Source organism: Equus przewalskii, chromosome 15 (assembly GCF_037783145.1).
Source record: "Equus przewalskii isolate Varuska chromosome 15, EquPr2, whole genome shotgun sequence".
In the NCBI taxonomy this organism is placed as follows: Eukaryota; Metazoa; Chordata; class Mammalia; order Perissodactyla; family Equidae; genus Equus; species Equus przewalskii.
The window spans coordinates 59,051,391-59,077,606 of NC_091845.1; the positions used below are offsets into that span (position 1 = coordinate 59,051,391).

The window sequence follows — 26,216 nt, forward strand, 5'->3', positions numbered from 1 at the left end:
TTCTTTGTTTCCAACGCAGTGGTGGAACAATGCTTCATTAAAAACAACCAAATAAGGGGCCGGCCCGGTGGCGCAGCGGTTAAGTTCGCACGTTCCGCTTCTCGGCGGCCCGGGGTTCGCTGGTTCGGATCCCGGGTGCGGACATGGCACTGCTTGGCAGCCATGCTGTGGTAGGTGTCCCACGTATGAACTAGAGGAAGATGGGCACGGATGTTAGCTCAGAGCCAGGCTTCCTCAGCAAAAACAGGAGGACTGGCAGTAGTTAGCTGAGGGCTAATCTTCCTCCAAAAAAAAACAAAAACAAAAAACAACCAAATAAACAGCAGTAACAACAAAAAAAACCCAAATCTTGCTTTTGTGAAATCAAAATTGACTTATAAAACTGAAAGCTTATTTTCTATGAAATAGCTGTCTTACAATTTATTTAAATAATCAATTGAGAAATAAGTTTATATGATTAGTGTTTATAGTTGAATATATTTGTATTTATTTTATTATATTTGTTATTTTTTTGGTGAGCAAGATTGGCCCTGAGCTAACATCTTTTGCCAGTCTTCCTCTTTTTGTTTGAGGAAGATTTTCCCTGAGCTAACATCTGTGCCAGTCTTCCTCTATTTTGTATGACTCACCACAGCATGGCTGACAAGTGGTGTAGGTCTGTGCCTAGGATGTGAACCAGTGAACCCAGGCTGCTGAAGCGGAGTGCACCAAACTTAACCACTGGGCCCCACAGTTGTATTTTATGAAATCTAGAATGATAACAAATTCCATATTCTGTGTTCTGAGTTTAAATTGTAAAGTAAAGAATAATAGGATATAAGTCTGTTTGGGGTTCAGATTGTGGAACGTGTTAGCTGTCATTTTAAGGAGTTTGAACCCTCTTTTATAGGCTTTTGGATTTCAAAATCAAATGAAGTTCTTCATATCTAAAAGCATTTATCCATTAATCTTAATAAAGTATTAGACAATATAACATGTATCCTAGAATAATCTAAAGGAGTGATTTGTCACTTTCTCACTCTTGTTCAAGTTTTAACTTATTATTTTTTTTAATGTTCAATGTTTTCTATAACCTGGCATCACTTTCTCTAGTCAACAGAAATCCTACATCAGTTATGATTGCATTTTGTTTTATGTAACAGAAACCTAATATACAGTGGTGTAAACGTGAAGGTTTTATTTTTCATCTTATAATGGGACTGGGGGTTGGCAGTCTTAGTCTGGTTTGTGACTCCACAATGTCATCAGGGACCTATGCTCATTTTGGCTTTCTTTTCTGCCACCCTTAGCATGTGGCTTTCATTCTCATGCCTTTATGATGCCTGCTGCACCTCTTTGCCTCATCTCCAAGTTCTAGGAAGAGAGAATGGGCTTGGGCAAACGCATATGCCAACTAAATCTCTCCCTTTTTGTCAGGAATGCAGTAGTTTTCCTGGAGGCCCCATCCAGGAGACCTCTGCTAACATCTCTGGCTAGAACTGGCTCAAGTGGCTACCTCTGGTTGCAAGGGAGTCTAAATTGGTGAAGCTTTTTAATTGGACATGTTGCCAGTTAAAAATAAATTAATTTTGGATTTATCAATAAAGTAAAAGGGGAGAATGGATATTGGATGGACAACTGGCAATGGCTGCCACAGTCCCTAACTTTAAATTCTGTGAGTGTCATTACCACCACCATATCAATATTCATTTTCACTTCCCTATCTTTTTTATTCCATTGTTTCTACTTTGTATGGAGTTATATGGAGTTGGCTTATTGGCTCTACAGCCAAAAAGACATTATTTTTTAAATGCCAACTCTGCCATTCTGAGACTCATATTACTCCTCTGGAAAATAGGGTTAATAATACTGATTTCACAAAGTTGTTGTGAAGATGAAATGCTCGTTCTAGAAAAAAAAAGAATATGAAAGTATTTTGCTGCCTTAACTATAGAAGATTTTGGATTCTGTTTTTTTTTCCTCTGTAGGGTGGACGACATGTGGATTATGTAGTAGATCAAGTTGTCAGTAAACTGATTGAAGTAGTTAAGAAAAAGAACAAGGCTGGTGTATCCGTGAAACCTTTTCAAGTAAGTGATGCTTTATATATTCTGTTGAATTATTAAGTAATATCAGTTCTGATATTGACCTTCTTTTGCTATGTTTTCAACAGGTGAAAAACCATATATGGGTTTTTATTAACTGCCTTATTGAAAATCCAACTTTTGATTCTCAGACTAAGGAAAACATGACTCTGCAGCCCAAAAGTTTTGGGTCCAAATGCCAACTGTCAGAAAAATTTTTTAAAGCGGTGGGTAAAATTTGTTATTTTTCAGTGTGTTTTTATTGAATTGATAAGTACTTTTCTGGATTTATTCTATTTGTGATTATTTTCTCTCTTATATTAACTTATATAAGGGTATAAGCATACTCATACTACAGGGTAATATGCTTAATTCTGCAAACCTCAAAGGGTGGACTTTGTTTCATAAGACAATTGATTATTTTGCCAAGAATTAAGGTAGGGAATCATGTTACTAATTGTGTTTTGCATTGGGCGTTATAAAGCCAGATTTCCTTCCAACAAATGTACAGGCCCTTATAGAACTCCTGATTGTATCTTTTCTACTCATGTCAACCTCATCTGCTGATTTTTGCCACTATATAGTTTTTTTTGAAATTGCGGTAACATATGTATGATATAAAATCTACCCTATTCTACATATTTTAAAATTTTATATTACTTTGCACATATTATTTAGGCCACCTTAATCTTCCTGAAACAAGCTGAGAGTACAATAAATAATAAATCTTAGATTTATAACTGAGCCGTGCGGCTGCTAGTAGCTTCTCATAATCTGTTGTATAAAAGCAAGATTTGCCTCAGTTCCCTTGTTCAGTAATACCATCAGTAAATATATATTAAATAAGCATATTAGAGTACCTTTAAATATGTTTGCACTGGGAATGTAAAGATTAATAAATCACAGCCCCTCCTCTTTGGAAGGTTATAATTTGGTGGAGGAGTATCGTGTAATTGTGATAAACATATTTATCAAATTCTAGTATTGGAATTTCAAAGGTAGGTTCTCACAAACAAAAACAAAAGTTGTTTTTTAGGTTCTGGCTTAAGGCCTATAGAAATAGTACTTTGAACAGCAAAAAGAGGAGGATTGGCAGTGGTTAGCTCGGGGCTAATCTTCCTCAAAAAAACCCCCAAAAAACTACCTAGAATGATGAAAAATAAATAACTGCAACTTGGAGATGCTTCACTTTTCTTCTTTTTAAAGATTTTATTTTTTCCTTTTTCTCCCCAAAGCCCCCTGGTACATAGTTGTGTATTCTTCGTTGTGGGTTCTTCTAGTTGTGGCATGTGGGACGCTGCCTCAGCGTGGTCTGATGAGCAGTGCCATGTCCGCGCCCAGGATTCGAACTAACGAAACACTGGGCCGCCTGCAGTGGAGCGCGCGAACTTAACCACTCGGCCACGGGGCCAGCCCCCACTTTTCTTCTTTTTGCGTCAGCATCTTGTCAGATGTTGATTCACTGCAGAGTGACACACAATATATAATGTTGAAATCCTCATTACAAACTTTTTAAAGAATAGGATTAGTCTTAAGTTCTTGAGTTTATCCTAATGTTCCCTTCATGTTAAATATTTTTGTCATAGCGAATTCCGGAGTCACATTTTTGTATTGAGAGATAGCAGAAACGTCAGTATCTGGAATTTCCAAGCTAATAAATTCATGGGGGGATCAGCTGTTACTGTGTTATTTTTAATAAAATTAATTTGTGACAAAAGCTATGTATGTTTCTCATGGAGTTTATTATAGTAAAATTTTTTTCATATGTGGGAAAGTTACCCTTTTTTCATGTGTTTATATTTCAGTATAATGGAACATCGTGTATAGCTGCCTGAGTTAGTTTTACTATAGTTAGAGTAAAATTTACCAGCATATATTATTGTTATTATCATCACCATTATTGTTTTGCCTTAAAACTGCACAAGATTCCATTAATACTGCACAAGTATTACATTAATTTTAGCTAAGTGTATGAATTTGTGGCTTGTTTGTACATCATTATTCTTTGATTTTTAGGCCTCTAACTGTGGCATTGTAGAAAGTATCCTGAACTGGGTGAAATTTAAGGCTCAGACTCAGCTGAACAAGAAGTGTTCGTCAGTAAAGTACAGTAAAATCAAAGGTATTCCCAAACTGGATGATGCTAATGATGCTGGTAAGATTCAGATTTCTTTTTTAAGATTTTGATTTAATTTTTTATTTTTCCAGTTATAGAAAATGTTCATTTTTCACATAGAGAGGCTATAGGATTTTACGTTCAGAGTATAATTTTATTTCATTAAAATTGCCACATGCACCACATACTACTAATTTTCAGGGGATAGGAATTCAATAAAATATGCTTAATAATTAAACTGTATTGAGCACAATGTATGATGACTCTAACAGTCTTTCACTATCATCATTGTGATTTTTTCTGGCTTCATTTTTCTCATTGGTAAAATTGAGGAATTTGGAGTATGTATCATTTTTAATTTCTCTTAGGTGGCAAACATTCCCTGGAGTGTACACTGATACTGACGGAGGGAGACTCTGCCAAATCGCTGGCTGTGTCTGGATTAGGTGTGATTGGGCGAGATAGATATGGAGTCTTTCCACTCAGGGGAAAAATTCTTAATGTACGGGAAGCTTCTCATAAACAGGTATATATCTGTCACATGTATATTACATTTTAATACATGACTAAAATTGTTGAATTTTTTTAATGTAAATTCTGACTCACTTTTTGCATATTTCAGCACTTTAAAATACTTTAAATTATTTTCCTTTTTATGCAGATCATGGAAAATGCAGAAATAAACAATATTATTAAAATAGTTGGTCTACAATACAAGAAAAGTTATGATGATGCAGAATCCCTGAAAACTTTACGCTATGGAAAGATTATGATTATGACTGATCAGGTTGGTTTAAAAGTTGCCACAAATTTAAAACTCATCTTTTTAATTTTTTTTTAAAGATTTTATTCTTCCTTTTTCTCCCCAAAGCCCCCCAGTACATAGTTGTATATTCTTCGTTGTGGGTCCTTCTAGTTGTGGCATGTGGGACGCTGCCTCAGCATGGTTTGATGAGCAGTGCCATGTCCACGCCCAGGATTCGAACCAACGAAACACTGGGCCGCCTGCAGTGGAGCGCGCGAACTTAACCACTCGGCCACGGGGCCAGCCCCAAAACTCATCTTTTTTAGAGTGTCCTTTTGATATTTGGTTCATGAGACTTGCTCTAAGATAATACAAATGATTGTACATCAAAGGGGAAAAAAAACAGTGTTTAATGGCACTGCTTGTGTGAAGCACATTTTTACATGATCTAATTTACTGGGTAACCATCTTTTTGGTTAGTTATTTTAAAAATGTTTTTAAGTGCAATAAATATGAGAAGAGGAGAACACACTGTTGTATTACGGGGTTGAAGCTTACCTATAAGTAGGAAGGAAATGATGAAATTTACAAGTGAGAAAGATTAATCAATAGGATAATGGTTAATATTTGTATATGACGGCCTAATTCGGGATGCCCAAAAACTAGGAGGACTTGAATAGTGAAACAGCAGTAATTAGGAAAGAACTTGAAAATTGAAAAGGAAGAATTTCATATGCGTTCAACTGCTAGTCTCTTGTATACTTGAAAAGCATTTGTAGAGAAAATCAACTGAAAAGGCTGCAATTTAGTTTTAAGCAGAAATTTAGCAGTTTTTATGTCGAGAGAAGACTTGTTAATACCTGTACTTCATGGATTTCTTCTTCCATTACCCAGTGAAATGGCATTATAACCATGTTTTATGTATTTCTATCTGTAAATCATTCTCTTGGTGAAATCTGGGTAAACCATAAAACAGATATAATGTTAGTATATTTTGTAGTGACAGGATGATCCAGTCTATCACTAGCCATGTTCTTTATTTGAATTTTAATGAAAAAGTCTTTACTGTGATCATCTAAAGAATAATACCTACTCTTTTGTAAAATGCAGTTGTACAATTTGAGTGGAATTTTGCCTCTTTGCTGCATTCAACATTTTAAAATTTGGTTATATAAGTAATTATATTTCATAAAGTTATTATATCATTCTTTACTAACATTTATTTAGGATCAAGATGGTTCTCACATAAAAGGTCTGCTTATTAATTTCATCCATCACAATTGGCCATCACTTTTGAAGCATGGTTTTCTTGAAGAGTTCATTACTCCTATTGTAAAGGTACTATTTACCTTAATATGTTTTTATACTTTTGTCTTAAAGGATAGCAAAAAAACCTAATTTTTATTTATTTTTTTATTAACTTAGGCTAGCAAAAATAAGCAGGAACTTTCCTTCTACAGTATTCCTGAATTTGATGAGTGGAAGAAACATATAGAAAACCAGAAAGCCTGGAAAATAAAATACTACAAAGGTTTGTATTTTAAAATACTTAAATTTTGTGAAGTTACTGCTGACATAAATTTATTTTTATGAAAGTATTATAAAATATTTTGAAAGTTTGTCACTTTTAGACTTCAAAAACAGCTATTTCTGATATCTAAAGAATTGTCATGGAAAATTTTATAAAAGTAAAGTAGTATAATGGGCTTCCTACCTACTTAAACAATCACCATTTCATGGCCAATCTTGCTTTGTCTAAACTCTTCTCATTGTCACACCATTAGTTTGAAATAACTTCCAGACATTATATATTGCTAAAATAATTTTTTTAAATGTCAATAATACTGTTATAATACCTTTCTTTAATAACCTTAAATATTCAGTCAGTGTTATAATTCTCCTGACTGTATTAAAAGTGTTTATTTTTATAGTGGGGTTTTTTCTTTGAGTCAGGATCCAAACGAGGTCCGCACATTGCATTTGGTTGATGAGTCTCTTAAATCTTAATACATTGTTACCCTTTTCATATTTTTCCCTTGCATTTTATTGAAAAAGTTGATTGTTTGTCCTTTATAATTTCCTACATTCTGGCTTTGCTGATTATAGCTGTAGTTTCATTAAATATGTAGCATGTTTCTCTTATTTTCTGTTAACAGGTAGTTAAATTGGAGGCTCAAACAGATTTGGATTAGATTTATGTGGCAAAAACGTTTAATAGTTGGCATTGTGTACTTATGTCAGGAGGCACGTAATATCTGGTTCTTTCTTTGTCTATTAAAATTGATCAGTTGGTACTGGTCCATCAGCTTTTTACCTAATGATTTTAAACAGCCATTGATGTTCATGATTCACTTAAAAAAATTTTTTTCAGCTGTATTGAAGTATAATTGACAAATAAAATGTATGTATTTGAGGTGTACAACATGAGGATTTGATATACATATACATTGTGAAATGATTACCATAATCAAATTAATTAACACATCTGTCACCTCACATAGTTACCTTTTTTTTTCTGTGGAGAGAGCATTTAAGATCTACTCAGCAATTTTCAAGTATGTAGTATAGTGTTATTAACTGTAGGCACCATGCAGTACATTAGATGCCCAGAACTTATTCATCTTATAACTGAAAGTTTGTACCCTTTGACAGACCCATTTCCCCTACCCCCCAGCCCCTGGCAACCACTGTTCTGCTCTCTCTTTGTGAGTTTGACTTTTTTAGATTCTACATATAGGTGAGATCATCTAGTATTTATCTTTCTCTGGGAGGCTTATTTTCACTTTTATTTTTTAAATTGTGCAGGATTGGGTACCAGTACAGCTAAAGAAGCAAAGGAATACTTTGCTGATATGGAAAGGCACCGCATCTTATTTAGATATGCTGGTCCTGAAGATGATGCTGCCATTACCTTGGTAATAAAATTAATTTTCAAAAATTTTTCCTAATATCCATCCCCTTACCTGCCATACATTTTTTCCTGGTCTTGGTTTTCTGTGATGTCTCTTGAATTCTAATGCCCAAACTAGTTAATCTTAGTGTCTCCCCCAACCCCCTCGATTATGCCCTGCTTTTGTAGTTCTTTAATGAAAGACCTCTGTTCAAGTGTATTTTTAATAAAAGTACATTGGGAAAAACCTTAATTTCCCAGAAATTAATAGTTATTTGCCTTTATAAATTTTAATTTTATAATAAAATTCATTTTATTTTTAATGTATGAAATTGCTACCTGGAATCTTTCAGGCATTCAGTAAGAAGAAGATTGATGACAGAAAAGAATGGTTAACAAATTTTATGGAAGATCGGAGACAGCGTAGGTTACATGGCTTACCAGAGGTTAGTCATAAAGAATGGTGATCTGGGGGAAGAAAGAGAAGGAGACTAAAATTCATGCAGCAATAATGACAGTATTGCTATATAACTTTTTTCTTAGCAATTTTTGTATGGTACAGCAACAAAGCATTTGACTTACAATGATTTCATCAACAAGGAATTGATTCTCTTCTCAAACTCAGACAATGAAAGATCTATACCATCTCTTGTTGATGGTAAGTAGCTTTTCTTTAAAAATCTTTCTCATGTTTGAATGTTATTGAGTATGATTTAATTTCATGTACTTTAAGCCATCCTTATAATAAATTTTAAAATTCTGATGCTGCTTTTGAGATGTTTTGATAGGACTGAAATCTTTTATATTTCTTAATTTGAATCTTTTAAACCCTTTTTGAGTTTTTTAAGGAAAATTAATTTTGGTAAGTTCTAAAATGTTTATCAGAGATTAAATTTTAAAAACACCTTTATACCTCAATACCCAAACCTAATAATTTAATTTATTTAACTTGATGAAAATAATTTAGAAACTGCTATCCAATAGAGCATATTTTGGTCTTCTATCTATAACTTCTTAATTTTCATTTTATAACCTTTAACAAGTTAGTTGATCTTTGTGTTCTTTGGTTTTTCAGCTAATTACAGATGGTTCTACCCATCCATCTAATTCTGGCTTTAAGTTACATCCCTTCTGTGAAATCTTCCCTAACAATTGCAATCTAACTTGGTCTCAGATGCCTAGACTTCTGTGCCAATCATTATGTGCCTCTTATTTTACTTGTGTTAATTTTGCCTCCTCAAATTAGATTATAAAATTCTCAAGGAAAGTGGCCATATTTTATCATCCTCTTGTTTCCACCATGCTCTGGGCCCACAATGATGATGATGATAGCTAGCATATACTGAAAAGTTTATTAGTGTGCTCATTGGCCTAGAGCAAGAAGAGTGATAAGGAAGCAGAGTGCTTTGCTTTCATTATCTAATGTAATCCTTATGATCACCCTATTAGGATTATTAATCACCCTATTGTGATTATTTCTATTACAATGATGAGGACACTGAGACTTACCGGTTTAGTAATTTGTGAAAAGTCACATGGTAAATGGCCGAGTTGAAAAGAGTATCCAGATTGGTGAGATTCTAAAGCCTGCATTCTTAACTGCCATAATATATCTCTTCTTTATAAGGGTTTTTCTGATTTGGAATACTCTTAATAATAGTTTTCAGGCTTGTTGATAGTTTGCTGGTACTTTAGTTACAACTGACGTTTTGGGTATATGAATGTTGGGAAACTCCTGTGAATGGAGTTAGGTGCCACTGAGCAGGTCTTTAAGACCAGAAGGTGGTCTTTCAATTGGTACTTCACTTTTGGAATAGATTGAGATGGTATATAAACTTGTTAGTTTGTACTCATTTTGTTACAGAATCTTAAGTAACAATTTTAGTCATTTATTTTCAAAAGCAAACTATATCTTTGCTTTTTTTCTCTTGACTATATAGAACATTGTTGTTATTAAAAGAAACATTACAACTATATCTTGAGTAATATTTTTAAAGGAGGGATGTTCTTTTTAAAAATAGGCTTTAAACCAGGCCAACGAAAAGTTTTATTTACCTGTTTCAAGAGGAATGATAAACGTGAAGTGAAAGTTGCCCAATTGGCTGGATCTGTTGCGGAGATGTCTGCTTATCATCATGGGGAAGTAAGCATTAAGACTGGAGTCAATTGAGAACTATACTTACTGGCATGAGGAATGATAATTAAGCATAATCATAGTATTTTTCTTTTCATAAGGTCTTTGGATTCATAAGAGAATCCAGAGTTTGGATTTTAATAAAAATTAGGGAATACATATAGAAAATTTAGAATATTAATGTTATATTCTGTCTATTTCTATTCTATAGCAAGCATTGATGATGACTATTGTGAATTTGGCTCAGAACTTTGTGGGAAGTAACAACATTAACTTGCTTCAGCCTATTGGTCAGTTTGGAACTCGGCTTCATGGTGGCAAAGATGCTGCAAGCCCTCGTTATATTTTCACAATGTTAAGGTAACAATTTGCTGGTATAATGGTATAAAGTTCCATTTGAAGTTTATTGAATTAACTAAATGTTTAATAGAATTGTAACTATGGAGAGATATAATTGGACATTCTGTTGAGGGTGAATGATCCATTTATTTGATCACAAATAGAATGAAGTTTGTTGTTCTCAATTTTTATGAATTATTGGTGAAACCAGTCCTAATGAATATAAGGATTTTTTCTGACCCAACTTCACTTTTTACACTGAAGATGGGTTTGTGGTTTAGTCAGGGTAAGAGGAAATCCTTAAAAAGTTACTTGTCAATACTAAGAATTTAGTAAGTACATATGTATATAAGTAAAATAGGGCTGTTTTAGTCTGGCTTTGTGCCTGAGAGAAATATTTTTGGTAGTAAGGTTAGGTAAATTTTATTAAGCACATGTAGTCAAAATTTTAAAAATGCATTCTTCTAAAAAGATTTTTTGAAATGTAAAATCTTTAATTATGTATAAATAAAGTTTTATTTCCGAAAATATGACTTTTTCCATATTTTTATTTTTCCTTTCATTAGCTCTTTAGCAAGACTGCTTTTTCCTGCCGTGGATGACAACCTGCTTAAATTCCTTTATGATGACAATCAACGCGTAGAGCCTGAGTGGTATATTCCCATAATTCCCATGGTTTTAATAAATGGTGCTGAGGGCATTGGTACTGGATGGGCTTGTAAACTACCCAACTATGATGCTAGAGAAATTGTGAACAATGTCAGACGAATGCTAGAAGGCTTGGATCCTCATCCCATGGTAATTATTTAGAACTTATTTCTTGTATTGTTTATTTAACAAGTGATAATGTGTAAACTATAACTTCTAGTCATTTTAGAAAAGTAATAGAACCGTTTTCATTTTAGAACATAGTGTAGGGCCCGCCCTGTGGCCCAGTGGTTAAGTTTGCGCACTCCGCTTCAGGAGCCTGGGGTTCATTGGTTTGGATCACCACTCATCAAGCCATGCTGTGGTAGCATCCCACATAGAAGAGCTAGAATGACCTACAACTAGGATATATAACTATGTACTAGGGCTTTGGGGAGAAAAGAAAAAGGGGGTAAGATCAGCAACAGATGTGCAGGGCCAATCTTACTCAGAAAAAAAAAAGAATATAGTGTAGACAATGAAGCCTTCTTATTAGTGTGTGACTTGATATGTGCCTACAGTAAAGGATATAAGCTTGAGATAAGGTTTATAGGGAGAAACTGTTTATTGAAATTTAAAAAGACTCCTATATTACAGGCTTTGAAATATCTAAATTATATAGAGAATAATGCTTTTATGACAAAATTGTATGTAACTTTGTTTTTGTTCTCAAACTACTAAGTCATATTAGAGTTGTAAGAATCCTTAAAAACTCATTGTATGTATTTTAATGTATCCCCATATTTTTTTATTTTTGCCCTTACATCATTCTCTGTGCTCTGTTCTTCCCCTAAACTCCCTCCAAGAAAAACCTCTCAAAAAAGTGTCCTCCCCTCTTCCGCATTATTTAAAATGATCTGAAAATGTCCCTTTATCATGATACACTTAAATAAAAGTGTAGTTTATTACAAAAATGATAGTAATTATAGAAAATATAAATAAGCAAAGAGAAAACATTATTCATCAACCCACCATGTAGAAATAAACTTAATATTTTTATATGTTGCTCTCCAAGTTTCCATTTTTGTATTTTGTTTTTTTTTAAGTTTTTTTTATTTTTTCCTTGTTCTCCCCAAAGCCCCCCGGTACATAGTTGTATATTCTTTGCTGCGGGTCCTTCCAGTTGTGTCATGTGGGACGCCGCCTCAGCGCGGTTCGATGAGCAGTGCCATGTCCATGCCCAGGATTCGAACCAACGAAACACTGGGCTACCTGCAGCGGAGAGCGCGAACCCAACCACTCGGCCACGGGGCCAGCCCCCTCATTTTTGTATTTTAAAACAGAATATTGCATTATGAATTTTATTTAAAATCTGTTTTCCCCTTAAATACTTCAAAATACTTTAGAATATTTTTAACAGAAGCATCAAATTACCTTTTATGATTATGTTTTAATTCTTTCAGATACGTTTTAGAGTATTAAGTCAATGTATTTGATCAATACATGCTTCTTATGTGATAGATATCTATCTATCTCTCTCTCTCTCTCTCTATCTGATACTATGCTAAGTAGCTAGATAAAGAACTATGATCCTTGTCTTCAAAAAGTTAATCTGTTGTCAAGACAAGACATCAGGGCATGAAGTTTACAGTGACAAAAGATAATAGTTCCTCAGTGTGCCAGAAGAAGTGTCCTATGCTGTATGCCTAACTTCTTAGTGATAATAGCAAATATGAATTTTAGATGAGGGAGAGATTGCTTGTAATTAGGCTGAGAAGGATGAGTAAGATTTATATAGATCAGTGAGGTATGGGGGGCTGAATATATGTCAGGGCTGGTGGGTCGAGTGAGTGAAAGTGAGAATATTCAAAATATCCAATCAAAATATGGAAGAAGAGTAGTAGTCTGGAAGGCAAATCATTGGAGAACAGGTAGAAAGTTAGACTGGGTTCAGACTATGGAAGGCTTTCAATGTACCATCCAAGGAGTTTGAATTTAAAGGATTATTAATTTAGGGGAGAAGGAGGTATGGAGGCAATAGGCTGAAAAAAAAAGTAATGTTCTAGGAAGACTAGGAAAGATGATGCTAAGGTTTTGAGATTGGGGTATGTTGAGATAATATTAACAGAAGCTGTGAATTCAAGATTGAGTTATTATTTGGAGAGGGACTCTTAAAGATGAGGAATTTAGTTTCAGTCATGTTAATCTGTCAGTAGCAGTAGACCATAGACTAAGGGGCACTCAAATGGTGGTACTGGCACTCGAGAGAGAAGTCAGGGCCTTAAGTTATTTTTATTTTTCTCTGCAGCTTCCAAACTACAAAAACTTTAAAGGAACGATCCAAGAACTTGGTCAAAACCAGTATGCAGTCAGTGGTGAAATATTTGTGGTGGATAGAAACACAGTAGAGATTACAGAGCTTCCAGTTAGAACTTGGACACAGGTTAGTTTAAGTATGTGAGCGCCTGTGAGGAGGGCATTGCATTGAGCAATGCTTTCTGGTAAGAATATGATTCCGTCATTGTTTGCCTCAAGTCTGTATAGTGTTTAAAAATTCCTATATACATTTTTGCCCCATTCAGTTGAATTTGGGCTTTGAATATTCAAATAGTAATTAAAACGTTTTTTAACTTATCTAAATGTAGAATGACTTAAGCGTACTTTTTAAGAGACTTATCTTTGTTTATCTTGAAATGAGTAGAATAATATGTAAGAAATAGTGTTTTGAACCCTTATAAATATGGTCAGTTCATGTCAGTGTCAGCTGTTACAAATCTAAAAGTATGAATGTCATCTCTTGTCAGTACTTGTTGATGACATCCTCTCATACTCAGCCTTTTCCTTGCCCTGTGGAGTATGAGCAGATCAGAACCATTACCGTGTGTATCTTCTGTCACCATTGAGATTCCCATATATTGTCTTCTATAGCAACTGGGCAGGAGATGATAGAAATGGAGTTTTCTCCTTTTTTCCCCACTGGAGTTGAAAATTTTTAAAAAATCACATGACTTGTAGTATGAGAACATGAGTATATGTCTTGAAAAGAATTATTTGTTTTTAAATCTTCTATATGAAAAGAATTACTTATTTTTAAATCTTTTATAGGTATATAAAGAACAGGTTTTAGAACCTATGCTAAATGGAACAGATAAAACACCAGCATTAATTTCTGATTATAAAGAATATCATACTGATACAACTGTGAAATTTGTGGTGAAAATGACTGAAGAGAAACTAGCACAAGCAGAAGCTGCTGGACTGCACAAAGTTTTTAAACTTCAAACTACTCTTACTTGTAATTCTATGGTAATTGATTAAATTTACTATTAATTTAACCTTTCTTTTTTTCCATAAGTTGGATTTTTGTAATGGCTTCATGATTGCAGTGGCTGTAGTAAGTCTGAATGCCTTTTCCCCCCCTGTATATTTGCTGAAGAGTCTAGAGGTACATTCCTTTTTCTCTACTATTATCGACTACTCTTAATCCCAACTCTCCATTTGTACATCTCGGCTTGAGCATACAGAATACACATACCCTCACACACACTGACTAAAAGTTATAAGAGTGATTGTTGTAGAATGTTCATGTGCTTTATGCCTGTCTCTATTAGCATTTTAATTGTGGCGTACTTATCTCCTCATAATCTGCTTTATGAAACTTGTATATTTGTGTCTATATATAATTGGAGAGGAAGGTACAAAGTGAATGTGTACGATTATCCTTGTTTCATTTCTTATGAGCTTTTAGATTTAAAAAAGGGTAAAAAGAAAATATCCATTAAAAGCGCAAGGGCTGAGAAAAAGTGCCATAATCTGCCAAGAAGGGCTTATGGGAAAAGGAGAAAAAGGATAGAAAAGAAGTAAAATTTGCCCTCAAATTGAGGAACTTTGTGTGAATTATAGCACAGTTATAAAAAACAAAAAAGAGAGAGGCAAATGCACATCCATTGAGTATATAAGGGAGTGAGAACTTTAACATTTTTAAACTTAGAGATAGAATATGTTTGTTTTTAGTTTGAAAAAAATTTTTCTTAAGTAGTTTTATAGCCTTTTTAAGTAAGAACCTTTTTTTTAAAGGACTTATTTTTATATTTCAAAGTTATTCCTATTTTAAATATTGGCATAGTTTTGAGAATTAAATTTATCAGTTTCTTGGAGTCACCGAAGGACTATTTAATCAGAAATGTGCCCAATAGTTTTGTTCTGTTTAATGGCTTTTAGAGATGATGTGTGTTCATCTAAGTATTATGTTTATTTTAAATACTGTAGATATCATATAAGTTAAAAATACCAATATACAGACTTATGTAATCTTCAAAAACTTTGTGTTTTGCTTAGGTACTCTTTGATCATATGGGATGTCTGAAGAAGTATGAAACTGTGCAAGACATTTTGAAAGAATTCTTTGATTTACGATTAAGTTATTATGGTTTGCGTAAGGAGTGGCTTGTAGGAATGCTGGGAGCAGAATCTACAAAGCTTAACAATCAAGCCCGTTTCATTTTAGAGAAGATACAAGGGAAAATTACTATAGGTAAGACGCAACCTTTAAAAATTTAAACATTAGTTAAAATGGAAAAAAATCTTTATTAATAGAAGACATTTTTATCAGTAGAATATAAACAAATACAAATTGAATCTCTTTTCTTGATCCTAACTTTATTTTTCCCTCACATAGAGAATAGGTCAAAGAAAGATTTGATTCAAATGTTAGTCCAGAGAGGTTATGAATCTGACCCAGTGAAAGCCTGGAAAGAAGCACAAGAAAAGGTAATCATTTGCAGAAAAAGACATTCAGAGAAGCTTATAAAAGCATCTTCCAAAATAAACAAAAACGCAACCCCTAAATTTTAAATTTAGTACTAGTAAAGGTGCTGAGTTGTCTTTGGAGGCTGAAGTCTTCTGTTTATCCACAGAATAGATATAGTACAGGAATTTGCAGTGCACACTCACCACAAAGCACTTTGCTAGTGTGACTCAGCCAGGGCCTGGAGAAATGACTCCAGGTGTGAGAAGGTAGCTCAGTCTCCTTGGCCTTTTTTCTGAGCCCGCCATTATAGAGTGTGAGTTGTGGTGGTGGTTTTTTTTGAGGTACATGTATACTGTCTGGGAACTATAATGTAGCACGTAAATCATTTCACACTGATCAGTGTATGGTCACAATATGATAGCCAGTCACCATTCACTTGAAAGACTAGAGACAAAATGTTCAATATTACAGTATTTATAGAGCACCAAGTATGTGCTTTGCCCTGTGCTTAGATCTTTGGCTGGAGATTTAAATCCTGGAACTTCAGATTAAAAGTCTGATGTTTTATTAATTCAGTTGTCCACTTCAGATCATAAAATACTAAATTAATTCAGTGAATGGAATACTGAAACTTTGATATTCCTCTCAAGAATTAGTTTTTTACTGTTTTGTATAATTAAAAGAAAAATTTTAAAAGGCAATACAATGTTGTGATTGAGAACACAAATGTACAAGGAAGAAAATTGGAAATGATTAATTTTTTGGATACTTAGAATATTGTGTATATGTGCTACTGATAATGTTAGCTTCTTTAAAAAGTACAGTTATGTACAGTTAAAAAGTACAGTTATGATTATGTGACATAACTGAAACTTTGAACTTCCTACATTTATGAGTTCTCAACCATAATCAAACCATATTGAAATGCTGCTTTTGTTTACATTATTTAAGCTTTTTTCAACTTTGAACAATCAATAGAATGCCATATATCAGAGTGATTATAATTAGATTAAATTGTGTGTTTGGCAATTACATATTAAGATAATAGGCTTATTCATCATTTGAGGAAAACGGGGTAGGACAAGAGGGGGAGCGTTCAGAGTGAAGATGATCCAAGCACTTTGCTTTCCTTTCAGTGTGTTTTATTGCATTCTTAAACCCCAAATTATGGTTTATACACTGCTTGCCCTTCCGTATCACTGTAGGTTTAAACTGTATCTTACAAAAAGGAACTAGTAAGCTAATGAATTTAATGCTTAGTTTTAGAAGACAAAGTAGGGTTTGGGAATGCCCTTCTGGTAGAAGTAGACTTCATGGGTAAAATCTAGTGCTTGATTTCAGTAATTTCATTGGCACCATCAAAATTTTCTCAGCATCTTGGCCATATCTTCGCTTTGGGGTTCAGGTAACAAAAGGAGCTGCTCTTACAAGAGTGTCCTATTGTGTAGAGTTGGAGAAAAGAGAATTTATCAAGCAGATAATTGGAAGATTAAAGTTTTTTCAAAAACAGAATTCTGTCTTTGGAACTTGAAAAATTTATTTTTCTTGATTTCTGAAACTATCTAGTCATCTTCATGTTCACAATGGTAGATACACATATTCCTTGAATGCTCATTAACAATACTTTGGGTGTCATCAAAACCTAGAGCAAATAGACTTCTAAAGTGTGAGCCTAACAGGATTTTATGACACCCTAATTTTAATGTGTAACAACCTAAATATTCTATAGCAACACACTGTTTCATGAAGAATTTTTAAAAACTTATAGAATTTATTAATTTGTCAAAAGTTATCTAGGTACTTATTAATCATCTATCAACTCAACAACAGCATTCCTTATTTGGCTAATGTGGCTTAATTGAATTCGTAGTTTTGTTTATGTAATGAAGCACTTTGCTTTGCAATTTTTATTTTTATCCCTTTACTTCTAAAGTAGACTTAAAGTTTACTTCATATGTATACATTATTGTACTGAAAATTTTAAATTAAATTGTAAAGCTATTTTTTTCTTTTTTGATTATCAAAAGTGAACTTTTTTTTTTTATGGAATGTCATGGTTAACTCCATCATTTTTAATTATTTGAGTGCCTTAAACAATTTAGATGCAATTTTATTTAATGGCTGTTGTTATTTTAAAAATTTTAAAGGTGATGTCACCTATAATGACTTCTATTAAATACATTAGATTTTGAATTTTAATATTAGCATAAGAGGACTTTTTATTCCAACTATTTCTAGGGAAAAAGACCTTATGAATAAAATTTTAGAATAGCCCTCACAATTCTTACTCTAACTCACCAGCTCTTAAATTCTTAAGTGAACTTTGTCTAAGTCCTCACATGAATCTTCTTGCTTTAGAGAATTTTTATTAAGAATTCATCCCTAGCAAGTGACTGTAATTTAGCATGTTTATTACAACTATAAAATATTCTTCATAAGTGATATTTATTTTGGGTTTCAAATTGTTCATTCGCTCACTAATATAAAAATCTGACAAGAGACAGTGATAAAACATTATAAAAATCTGACAAGAGACAGTGATAAAACATTAGTTCTACTCTATTAATTTTAAGATGTGGTGTCTTCTCATTTCTTGACTTAGTGCCTGAGCAAAGCAGTTAATTTTTCATCAGATTCCTGCATAAATAGGGACTGAATATACCATTCCTTTTGAAGACTTTATTGAGCATTTTTAGAAAATTTAAACTTTTTATAGGAAATATATTTTTAGAGGCAATGTTGCAGATAATCTAAAATAACCCCATCACCCTGAAGATGTAGCACTAAGAGAATAGCATTTGTGGAATTTTTAACTGAGTATTCAATAAAATTCAATATTGATTTGATACTATACAGGGCGTTAATATAAAGTTTATTATTTTTTACAGGCAGCAGAAGAGGAAGAAACACAAAACCAGCATGATGATAGTTCCTCTGATTCGGGAACTCCTTCAGGCCCTGATTTTAATTATATTTTAAATATGTCTCTGTGGTCTCTTACTAAAGAAAAAGTTGAAGAACTGATTAAACAGAGAGATGCAAAAGTATGAACTTTTGTGGGTTAAATAATTTGAAACTATTTCAGTGTTATTGATATCTTTTTCTTTTTCCAAAAATAAGTATTTTGATTTACCCTTTATACATTTTTAAATTATTGAATGTTTAAATTATACTACTTTCTTATTATAGGGGCGAGAGGTCAATGATCTTAAAAGAAAATCTCCTTCAGATCTTTGGAAAGAAGATTTAGCAGCATTTGTTGAAGAACTGGATGTAGGTTAAGTCTCCATTAAAATATATTTGGAAAAGTAATGTTTATGAAACAAGAATGAAAATTCTTTTTTTTTTTTAATTGAGTTAATGATAGGGTACAATCTTGTGAAATTTCAGTTGTACATTAGTGTTTGTCATTCGTGTTGTAGGTGCACCACTTCGCCCTTTGTGCCCACCCCCCACCCCACCTTTCCCTTGGTATCCACTAAACTGTTCTCTTAGTCCACATTTTTAAATTCCTCATATGGGTGGAGTCATACACAGATTATCCTTCTCTAGCTGGCTTATTTCACTTAACATAATTCCCTCAAGGTTCATCCATGTTATTGCAAATGGAATGATTTTGTTCTGTTTTGCAGCTGAGTAGTATTCCATTGTATATATGTACCACATCTTCTTTATCCATTCATCTGTTGATGGGCACTTAGGTTGCTTCCATGTCTTGGCTATTGTAAATAATGCTGCAATGAACATTGGGGTACATAGGACTTTTGGGATTGCTGACTTCAAGCTCTTTGGATAAATACCCAGTAGTGGGATGACTGGATCGTATGGTAGTTCTATTTTTAATTTTTTGAGGAATCTCCATACTGTTTTCCATAGTGGCTGCACCAGTTTGCATTCCCACCAGCAGTGTATGAGGGTTCCTTTTTCTCCACAACCTCTCCAACATTTGTTACTATTAGTTTTAGATATTTTTGTCATTCTAATGGGTGTAAGGTGATATCTCAGTGTAGTTTTGATTTGCATTTCCCTGATGATCAGTGATGATGAGCATCTTTTCATGTGCCATCCGTATATCTTCTTTGGAGAAATGTCTGTTCATGTCTCCAGCCCATTGTTTGATTGGGTTGTTTGATTTTTTGTTGTTGAGTTGTGAGAGTTCTTTATTTATTTTTTTTTTTTTAAAGATTTTATTTTTTCCTTTTTCTCCCCAAAGCCCCCCGGTACATAGTTGTGTATTCTTCGTTGTCGGTTCTTCTAGTTGTGGCATGTGGGACGCTGCCTCAGCGTGGTCTGATGAGCAGTGCCATGTCCGCGCCCAGGATTCGAACCAACGAAACACTGGGCCGCCTGCAGCAGAGCGCGCGAACTTAACCACTCGGCCACGGGGCCAGCCCCGTGAGAGTTCTTTATATATTATGGATATTAAGCCTTTGTCAGATATATGACTTGCAAATATTTTTTCCCAGTTAGTGGGTTGTTTTTTTGTTTCAATCCTGTTTTTTTCATTTGCCTTGAAGAAGCTCTTTAGTCTGATGAAGTCCCATTTGTTTATTCTTTCTGTTGTTTCCCTTCTCTGAGAAGGCATGGTGTCCGAAAAGATCCTTTTAATACTGATGTCAAAGAGTGTACTGCCTACGTTTTCTTCTAGAAGCCTTATGGTTTCAGGTGTCACCTTTAGGTCTTTGATCCATTTTGAGTTTATTTTGGTGAATGGTGAAAAAGAATGGTCAATTTTCATTCTTTTACATGTGGCTTTCCAGTTTTCCCAGCACCATTTGTTGAAAATACTTTCTTTTCTCCATTGTATGCCCTCAGCTCCTTTGTCGAAGATAAGCTGTCCATAGATGTGTGGTTTTATTTCTGGGCTTTCAATTCTGTTCCATTGATCTGTGCACCTGTTTTTGTACCAGTACCATGCTGTTTTGATTACTGTAGCTTTGTAGTATGTTTTGAAGTCAGGGATTGTGATGCCTCCCGTTTTGTTCTTTTTTCTCAGGATTGCTTTAGAAATTCGGGGTCTTTTGTTGCCCCATATGAATTTTAGGATTCTTTGTTCTAATTCTGTAAAGAATGTCATTGGGATTCTGATTGGGATGGTGTTGAATCTGTAGATTGCTTTAGGTAGAATGGACATTTTAACTATGTTTATTCTTCCAATCCATGTACATGGAATGTCTTTCCATCTCCCTATGTCGTCATCCAATTCTCTCAGAAAGGCCTTGCAATTTTCATTATATAAGTCCTTCACTTCCTTAGTTAAATTTACCCCAAGGTATTTTATTCTTTTTGTTGTGATTGTGAATGGTATTGTGTTCTTGAGTTCTTTTTCTGTTAAATGCTACTGATTTATGCAAATTGATTTTGTACCCTGCAACTTTGCTGTAGTTGTTGATTACTTCTAAGAGTTTTCCAATGGATTCTTTGGGGTTTTCTATATATAAGATCATGTCGTCTGCAAACAGCGAGAGTTTCACTTCTTCCCTCCCTATTTGGATTCCTTTTATTCCTTTTTCTTGCCTGATTGCTCTGGCCAAGACCTCCAGTACTATGTTAAATAAGAGTGGTGATAGAGGGCATCCTTGCCTCATTCCTGTTTTCAGGGGGATGGCATTCAGTTTTTGCCCATTGAGTATGATGTTGGCTATGGGTTTGTCATATATGGCCTTTATTATGTTGAGGTAGTTTCCGTCTATGCCCATTTTGTTCAGAGTTTACAAATTATCTCAGAGTTTATTTTAACTCTGTGAAGGTTAATGTGTTTATAAACTTCATTAGGATTAAGCTGCTAGCTATATGAAATTAGAAAGAAAAGTTAGGTCTTGTGTAGATGAATGTAAAAAGCTATGGAGTTGAAATTTATAATAAATTAAATTCTAATACTTACTATGGGTTAAAATTTCTTAACTGTCTTCAAATTAGCTTGTTGATTCAGCTTAATGCTCCCCAAAGACGTAAGAGCAATATTGGTATGGTTGAATATAGGTACTTTGATTTTTAAAAAGTAGAATGATAGTCTCTTTAGACTTAGAGAAATTTTAATATTTTTTGTTATAACTTAGTTTTCTCCAGGTAGAATGCTAGTTTAAAAATTAAAAGAAAAATATGTAGAGAAAGATAGAAGACGTAAACTTTTTCTAAAATTGCCCAATTTGGAGCTGGCCCCGTGGCCAAGTGGTTAAGTTCATGCCTTCCACTGCAGGCGGCCCAGTGTTTTGTTGGTTCAAATCCTGGGCGCGGACATGGCACTGCTCATCGAGCCATGCTGGGGTGGTGTCCCACGTGCCACAACTAGAAGGACCCACAACTAAGAATATACAACTATGCACCAGGGGGCTTTGGGGAGAAAAAGGAAAAAAATAAAATCTTTAAAATTGCCCAATTTGTTTTTAAGTAATTAACTCACTTAAAATCGTAGAATTAAATTAATAGTAGCAGTATGATCATCTCATTTTGAGTAGCACAAGGTCAGTTACTATTTATTATTACTCATATGATATTATGTAATTTTTTACTTTTTAGTTGTTTTATTGCTTTATTGTCCACATGCTCTAGTTTTATTTTCATGGCCTAAGTCGGAATTAGAACTCTTAAGAATGAGTGTGGTATATTAGTTTCCTAATAGAATTTGTGGAATTCTTTAGTGCTATTGTTCTGGGTTCCCTTAATGATCTTTCAAGTGCCATAGTATAGGTATACCTTGATTTATGCTTTTCTTACATTGTTAATGAATTAGATTTTTTTAAATTTGAGACCTTTTTTCCTGCTGACTTTTACATTTAGAAATTAATATCCATTAAAAATGAAACAAGCGAACATTGAGGAAAATTATTCTTGATTAATGTTAATAATATTCTAATATGGCTTTAAATTTGATCACTGATTATTAACATAGTGAGATAATAGAAAACTTTTTTTGGTTGTGCCTAAAAATTTCCTCCCTATTAAAAAGTCATCACTCAAAACAATTCCAGTGAATGATACTCTTCTTTCACTTTTAATTTATCACCTTTTTCACAAAAATAATTTTATTATTTGATAATTAGCAAAGTAGGTCCAAAAACTTATTTATTCTGGATATAGTGTTTTTTTTTTACATCTAAAAAGATTTAGACTCAAATTTTATCTCTATATCATTTAAAGTCTAATGATACCATTAATTGGATATCTATTGTGTGCTGGCACTGCATTCTTTTTTTTTTTTTGAAGATTTTTTTATTTTTTTCCTTTTTCTCCCCAAAGCCCCCCAGTACATAGTTGTATATTCTTCGTTGTGGGTCCTTCTAGTTGTGGCATGTGGGATGCTGCCTCAGCGTGGTTTGATGAGCAGTGTCATGTCTGCGCCCAGGATTCGAACCAACGAAACACTGGGCTGCCTGCAGCGGAGCACACGAACTTAACCACTCAGCCACGGGGCCAGCCCCCTGGCACTGCATTCTATATAATCCTCAGAATGACTCCCACCACCCCCCTCCCCAAAATGAGAGCGGTTATTGTTAACCTGTTATACAGATGAAGATCCTGAAGCTTGGAGAGAAGTTAAGTAACTTACTCAGAGAGGAATCATATAGTTAACAGCAATTACTCATCCTCTCAGAGTCCCAGTTTCCCATTTCATAAAATGGGGCTCACATGATTTTTAATGCCTAGGACATAGTAGGTGCCCTATAAATTATAATTGTTATTTCCCAAGGATTTATAACTAATAAGTGGAAGTGCTAAGATTGAAATCCATGTGCATCTGATTTTAAAGCTTATGTTTATTAAGCTATTATGCTATAAAGACTTCTTAAATAGCTTTCAAGAGATTAAGATGACATTTTTCCTTCATACTTTTCAAAGCTTGCTAATTATTTGAAGGAATAATTCTGTAAAATGAAGAATCTTTAACATTAATCATGATTATATCCTCATTTATTATTACATAGAACTTCCTAAGTTCAATCTAACTGTATTGTCACTTTTAATTGTCATACTTTCTGAACAATTTTTTTTTCATATTTTCTATTATGGCTAAAGTGATGGTAAAGAATAGCTTCATCCTTGTTAACAGAACTGCCTTTTTGTAGGATTTGCTAGGATTCCAATGATACCGGGTCATCAGAAGTCTTGATTTCATAATACATCGTAGGATTCTAGAAGGGACCATTTAGGTCACTTAGTTACAACCCCGTAGTATTACAAATGAGAAGCTAGTTAGACAGATTTGGGACTATAACTCAGGTCTTCTGACTTAGAATATCTGGGTTTTTTTCCCCATTACTTTATCATAGATTAGATCAGTTGAAAGGAAAGCTTTATTCCTTACTGAGTGAATAAAATTAGTTTTAATTTCTAATGCAGTAGTAATTGTCTTTTCTAATGAGTTATTTACGCACCCACCCTCTCCCCCCTCCTTTATAATTATACTTCAGAAAGTGGAAGCGCAAGAACGAGAAGATATTCTGGCTGGAATGGCTGGGAAAGCAATAAAAGGTAAAGTTGGCAAACCTAAGGTCAAGAAACTTCAATTGGAAGAGACAATGCCCTCACCTTATGGGAGAAGAGTAGTTCCTGAAATTACTGCTATGAAGGCAGATGCCAGCAAAAAGTTGCTGAAGAAGAAAAAGGTATGACATAGCTCTTGTTTTAGCTCATTGGTAGACTCCACCTCCGTAATGATGTATATATGTATTTTAATTTTACTGTGTGCAAATTATGCTTTATTTTGTTTCTAATATATTTCACTGTGATAGCAAATCATTTGTTCTATGAGGGCACTTGGTCCCTAGAAGGAAAATATTAGTCCAGGACCTACTTATATGCAAAGAGCTATTTACTTGATTCCATTTTTAAAATGAGAGATAAAAATAGTCTACATCAGAGCATTCTAAATTGAAATCATAGAACAACAAAAAAAAGTATATCAACTTTAAAATACAAACTTTAGTTCTATATCATGACTGACTAAGGAAGTCTTAAGAGTGAAAAAGGGTCTGTTTAGCTTTCGAGGTAAACTATCATCTTTTATTATTTATTTGTTTTTACCTTTAGTTAAAAAATCATCAGGCACATCCTGTGTCGTTGGCATTGATCGGTGCTATTGAGGATTTAAAAGTCTGAGACTTAACTTTACCATACAGCAGGATGGGCAAGAGTTAGCCAGCAGAAGGAAACACTGAGAAGACTGTTCAGAGCTGAGGAAATGGGAAGCATGATGGTCTGAAAGAGAGAGGCTGATTTTTTTGGGCAGGTTGATTTTAGAACCCAGGGCATGTATAGGTAGATATGTCCAACAGCTAATTAGACCTTAGAAAATGAGCCTAAGAGCTAGAGTAAGAGTTTGGAGTGTTCTCTTTACAGAGCTAATATTTGAAGCATAGGAACATTGTGATACCAGAGAGATCACTCTCTTCTCTTCTGATAAACTGAGGTCTGCTTCCCTCTTACCTGCCTTCCCACCACACACAGGTTCACTTACACATACGTACTTTTTTTCTCCTTAGGAAAATGGCTTCTCTCCTTTTCAGTTGGTGTTTGTCAAGTTCACTTCTCAGCACTCTTCTCTTCACCTTACATAGACTTGAGTAACCTCATTTATGCCCAGAGTTTTTTTTATCGCACTGATGACTCGTAAATCTATGTTCCTAAACTGTAATGTTTTCTGGAGTGCTAGGCTAATATAGCCACCTGAATGCCCAAAGCCCCTCAAACTCAGCATGTCTAAAACTGGACCCATTATCCTGATTTCAAAACCTGCTCTTCTACTTCTGTGCCTTATCTCAGTTACTGTCACTATCAGCCATCACCTAACATAAGCCAAAAACCTGGGAGTTTTCTCATTTAATCAGTAAGTAAATCCTATTGACTGCCTACGAGGCAATTCCAAAATCCACCCCCTTGTCTTGGTCCCCACTGACACTGTCTTAGAATTCCATAAGTTCTCTCTGAGGTAATTTAAAGTGGTCCTCTTAACTAGCCTTCCTGTCTCTAGCTGTCTAATCATGATTTCTGCCTTTCTCCACTTCATTCCTCATAATCTTTTCTCTTACTACCAGAGTGATATTTCCAAAAAGTAAGTGTGATTATTATACAAATGCTTAAAGGTTTTCAGTGACTCCCACTGACTACATACAGATTCCTGGTATACAGTGACTTAGCACCTGCATGCCTCCCTGTGTTTCTACATGGCTACTCTTTCCTCTCACCTTTCCATGAATCTGAGCAGACTATTTGTAATTCTTAACCATAAGGTGACGCTTCATGCCTCTCTCTTTTTTTCTGGGGTGCTCTTCCCTCCTTCCTTCTCCTCACCTGGCAAATGTACATGATTCCTTCAAAACTCAATACGAAAGGCTTCCTCTCTGTGGAGTTTTCCCTGACCCTGTCCTAGGCTGAGTTGCTCACTTCTCCCCATGGGTCACTGTTAGACTTCCCTTTGTATTTATTTGTTTTGTAATGACTTGTCCTGTGTCTTTCTCTCTATCCCACTGCCACCCCATAGTCTTAGGGTCAGGAGACTTTGTCTTATAATGCCTAGCAGTGCCTGACATCTGTTGCTGATTTTCCTTTAATA

General features: G+C 34.3%; 1 protein-coding gene across 2 annotated transcripts in view; it reads left to right on the top strand.

Annotated features, from left to right (window-relative positions):
- The window catches only part of TOP2B (DNA topoisomerase II beta), a 60,192-nt gene that overhangs the window by 22,849 nt on the left and 11,127 nt on the right, over positions 1-26,216 (top strand). For both annotated transcript variants that reach the window (XM_070577436.1, XM_070577437.1), the window contains exons 9-28: positions 1,968-2,069; positions 2,153-2,290; positions 4,080-4,218; positions 4,548-4,705; positions 4,841-4,966; positions 6,152-6,262; positions 6,350-6,455; positions 7,730-7,839; positions 8,168-8,260; positions 8,358-8,472; positions 9,836-9,957; positions 10,160-10,308; positions 10,854-11,085; positions 13,223-13,357; positions 14,020-14,220; positions 15,253-15,448; positions 15,593-15,684; positions 18,553-18,708; positions 18,854-18,937; positions 24,076-24,270. In XM_070577436.1, the coding sequence (XP_070433537.1) occupies positions 1,968-2,069; positions 2,153-2,290; positions 4,080-4,218; positions 4,548-4,705; positions 4,841-4,966; positions 6,152-6,262; positions 6,350-6,455; positions 7,730-7,839; positions 8,168-8,260; positions 8,358-8,472; positions 9,836-9,957; positions 10,160-10,308; positions 10,854-11,085; positions 13,223-13,357; positions 14,020-14,220; positions 15,253-15,448; positions 15,593-15,684; positions 18,553-18,708; positions 18,854-18,937; positions 24,076-24,270 (2,760 nt within the window). The remainder of the gene's footprint in view (positions 1-1,967; positions 2,070-2,152; positions 2,291-4,079; positions 4,219-4,547; positions 4,706-4,840; positions 4,967-6,151; positions 6,263-6,349; positions 6,456-7,729; positions 7,840-8,167; positions 8,261-8,357; positions 8,473-9,835; positions 9,958-10,159; positions 10,309-10,853; positions 11,086-13,222; positions 13,358-14,019; positions 14,221-15,252; positions 15,449-15,592; positions 15,685-18,552; positions 18,709-18,853; positions 18,938-24,075; positions 24,271-26,216) is intronic.